Here is a 4,007-nt window from a genome sequence, read left to right on the forward strand (position 1 = left end):
TAACGCTTGCACGCGTGTTCTTATCGCCATTACATTAGCTCGTCCGCGTTAAAAAATAATCGGCGAGAAATTTCTCTCTCTCTCTCTCTCTCTCTCTCTCTCTACGAATAAGAAGGATCGAAGGGGCGGGTTGCCAACAGTTTTTCCAGCATCGAATTATCCGTGAGCCGAGTTCTCATTAAGCCCTTTACCAGAAGAGAAGAGAGAGAGAGAGAGAGAGTGATAGTGCAACGGCACTCGACGTGGCTGCAGCGTGGATTGGATTTTATGAAGATTTATCGGTATCCGCGTCGCGGCAACGAAAGCTTTAAGACAGAAAACAGTGGGAGCCGAGCAAAAAAGCAAAAGGGAAGAGAGAGAGAGAGAGAGAGACTCGTTTCGAGAGGAAAAGTTGGCGCGGCGTGGATGACAGTTTCCAGCGGATGCTGGACGAAAAGAGAGAAACTTTGACGTTTGCCGGATGACAAGTTGGATCGATGGCCGATGCTCGAAAATCTGGATTACCGTTGGGTTAACCGTGGAATCGAATCGAACGAGAAGGGCCTGAGGAAGGACGTCGTTTTAAACTCGGGCCAGTTTCCGTGGAGATGGGATCTATACGCACACGGAGAGAGGGGATGGGTCTATTCTACATTGTTAGGTTTAGATTAAGTATTAGGTAAATTCAGGCGTGATTCATGTTTGGGATGGACTTTGATACTGAAATTTAGAACTGGATTTTTGGAAATATAATTGAATTCTAGGTCGATGTAAATTGCATATATCTGGATATGTCCAGATTTTTCGGTAATTTTCAGTAATGATTAAATAATTTTCGTGATCGAAAATATTGCTTTGAAAAGAAAAATCGTCTAGCGTTCGATCTTATAAAAATTTGGGAAAAAAACTTAGACTCCTCTCGTACGAAGTCAGAATAATAATACGATTCAAGGTCTTGTGGTGTATCTTTTTAAGGGTATATAATAAAAAGAAAGAAAGAAAAAAAGAAGCCAGGTGCCACGTAGCGACCCTATCGTTTCTTCGAGGTAAGTGTACGCGCCAAAGGAGCCTCGCCTCCTTCCTTCCTGCCCTTTCTTCCGTTCCGTTGAAAGGAACGAAAACAGAGTTTAAAGGGGGATCGTGGCACGAGTCGCTCTTAGGAACAGCTTACGCGACTTCGATGTAAACTGGCGTTTCGAACGGCGGCTTAAGTCGAGGATCGACTCGGCCGAGCCCTTATTTTAAACACAGAGTGGCTTTGCGGGGGTTGAATACAATGGTCGGGAATCGGAATTTATGAAGATTTATCGATAAACGCAGCCGGGAAGGAATCTAAAGCGCGTGGGAGTGGAAACCGAAAAGCGGGATTCGTATTCGTCCCCGGAGAAAATTAGTAAACTTTTAAACTGCGAATTTTTCCCCGAATTTTCCTCCGCCAAAGTTCGACTCTTTTAAATCAACACGCCGTAATTTGAATCGTTCAACCACGAGAGTTCGTAGAAAGAAATTATGGGTTAATATTTCTTTCGAGAGTTTGCTACAACCCTTATATAAGGACTGTCCCCCATTCGCTTAAATTACCCGGGAACACGATCTTGTTTTGATCGCTGCGTCATCAATTTAATTCTCGACAGCGGTCGCGACACCCTCAACCACTTATTAAGAACACAGGATCCGCTTAACGTCATATTTCGTGGCAGATGACACTTAATGTCGAATAAAGCAGGCATACGTCTCCCCCTTATAAATTAGAACGTAGAAATTTAACCAAACTTCTCGAGCATTTCGTGAATGGAAAGATAACAAAATCTAGCATGATTTATCTCAATAATCTCTTTCCCCAACATTCAAACAACTGTTCCACCCTTCCTCGTTATGATATATGATAATACTCCCAGAATATGGCTCCATGTAATTATTTTAAAATGAATCAATTTCAATAATTATCGAGGATGATAACGATCGTAGATGGAAAGATACTTCGTTACCCCATCAATCAAATTATTGCTTCGTGGATTTTGAAAATTTCCAAGAAAAAAAGAAAAAACTATTCCCTCGGCATAGAAGCCGCAAAAGATAAAACCGAGCAGATAATTAAGAATTAAGAATTGGAGGGCGTCGGTGGCCGCGCGCGAATTTCGCAAACACCGGCCAATTAATTAGCAGCCACTGGATTAAGCCAATTGATCGAGGGTCTCCCGGCGAGAGTGGCCGGTTCCGTGAATTGAAATTGATTGGGGGCGTTTCTTCTTTTCGCCTTGGAGAGATCCCTCTTCGTGATTCTTTCAGGCAAGAAGAGGTTCGTTACGTTATGACGGGCGAGGGACGAAGGAACTCCATTAGATGCGGAAAAACTGGAGCTCACGGGCAGGTTGGCTCCAAGTGGTTCGAGTGAGTTCGGGCACAGTCACCTCGAACGTGGCCCGAGCAACATCGATATCGGAGTTGTCGGTTTGTTTTTGCGGAAATGTAAGGAACATTGTCGTGTACTTGGGTCGGGTTGCAAGTTTTTCGGCAACGTTCCGAAATAAAGAAGTTGTGTGCTCACGTCACGCTGCAAATACTTGCATGCAACAATGCGACAAGTGGATGGATTGTGGTCAAATCTGTCGATTATCAGGTAAGGGGATTGAATATTTTTTTATACGTATTTCATAAATAAATTTATCTTTCTAAATTTCGATGGATATTTTACGTATAAATTTATTTTTATCGCAATTTATATATTTTTATAACTTTCTAATTTTTATATGAATAATTTTACATACATAATTTTTGTTTCTTCGTGTATCTTATATTTCATATATATTTTTGTATTCTTTTTATACTTTTTGAATAAATGGCAGCTTGAAAACGCGAGTATAAAACGAGTATGTTTTTACATGTTACAAATATATTTTATATATATTTTTGTATTTCTATTACGTATATCCATAATTTTACAGATATTCTTGTCTTTTTCATGAATTCTATTCACATTTTAAAGGTATTCTGTTTATAATTTTTGAATTAATGGCAATTTTAAAACATAAAAGAAGAGTATTAAACATATAGTTTAGAAAATAATTAAATATATTTTAAACTAGTGTTTCTTTTTACTATAAGTGATCTTATACATTTTTATAGGGAATGCCATGTTACACAGATTGATATGTTAAAAAGTATGTGATGCTATTTAAAAAAATAAAATTGTGCTTGATAAGTTTTTTACGAATCCACCTACGAAAAAATTGAAGGCATCAGAATATCGCCCTTTCCAAATCATTCAAATTTATTCGAAATAATTTTGAAATATTATAAAGAACAATGTAAGTATATAAAAGCCCAAATATAACTTAAATAATTGTTAATTGAAAATTAGTAACTTTAATTGTGAATTCAATAAATATTATTTTTCAATAAAAAAAATGAGTTTGTTATTTAAAAAACATTTATTCCTACATACCTGTATTCCTTCCAATCCCTTAGATTTAAGTACATTAAGTTTAAATTAAATAAAAAAAGTATTAAATTAAATATAAAAAAAGTATGTATATGTTTAATATATTATATTTCAAGACCAAATGTAAATAAATCAAGTATTGTAGTTAAGAAATATCATTTGTTGTAAATTATATTCAATAAATTTTATTTTGCAATAAATAAATGAGTTTTTCATTTAAAAAACATTTATTCCTAAGCCTATATTCCTTCCAGTCCTTTAGATTTAAGTAAAATGTTAAAAAATGATTCATAAAAACATTAGAAATTCGAAAGGTAAGTATGAAAAAAGGTAAGTATAAGGTAAGTATAACTTCTTTTTTAAATTGTATACTTCTATTAAAGAGATTATTAAACAAATTCGTTTGATTATTTACATTTTTCCGAGAAATGACGTCAAATTCTCGGAAATTCAAGAATTCTTGGAACTCGGGCCTGGTTCTGTGTACTACTAAAATTCTTGGAACTGACGTCAAATTCGTAGAAATTTCCACGTGTTCCAACAATAGATCGAAACATTTCGCCAAAAATGTCAAGTATCTCACTTG

General features: G+C 36.2%; 1 protein-coding gene across 1 annotated transcript; it reads left to right on the forward strand.

The window, feature by feature from the left end:
• Positions 1-274: 274 nt before the first annotated feature.
• LOC147657314 (uncharacterized) lies at positions 275-3,607 on the forward strand. Its single transcript, XM_086910466.1, has 2 exons — positions 275-2,599; positions 3,106-3,607. The coding sequence occupies exons 1-2, from the start codon at positions 2,323-2,325 to the stop codon at positions 3,135-3,137; spliced, it is 309 nt and encodes a 102-aa protein (XP_086766592.1). The 5' UTR covers positions 275-2,322; the 3' UTR covers positions 3,138-3,607.
• The last annotated feature ends 400 nt before the right edge of the window (positions 3,608-4,007 follow it).

Source organism: Apis florea, unplaced genomic scaffold (assembly GCF_048593485.1).
Source record: "Apis florea isolate Af1SG1 unplaced genomic scaffold, ASM4859348v1 contig_3193_pilon, whole genome shotgun sequence".
Taxonomy (NCBI): domain Eukaryota; kingdom Metazoa; phylum Arthropoda; class Insecta; order Hymenoptera; family Apidae; genus Apis; species Apis florea.

Excerpts from the sequence above, each read along its gene's own strand:
- LOC147657314 (XM_086910466.1), top strand. The coding sequence starts at position 2,323 with ATGCGGAAAAACTGGAGCTCACGGGCAGGTTGGCTCCAAGTGGTTCGA. Across the intron at positions 2,600-3,105 it reads TCAAATCTGTCGATTATCAG|GGAATGCCATGTTACACAGA; the intron begins GTAAGGGGATTG and ends ACATTTTTATAG.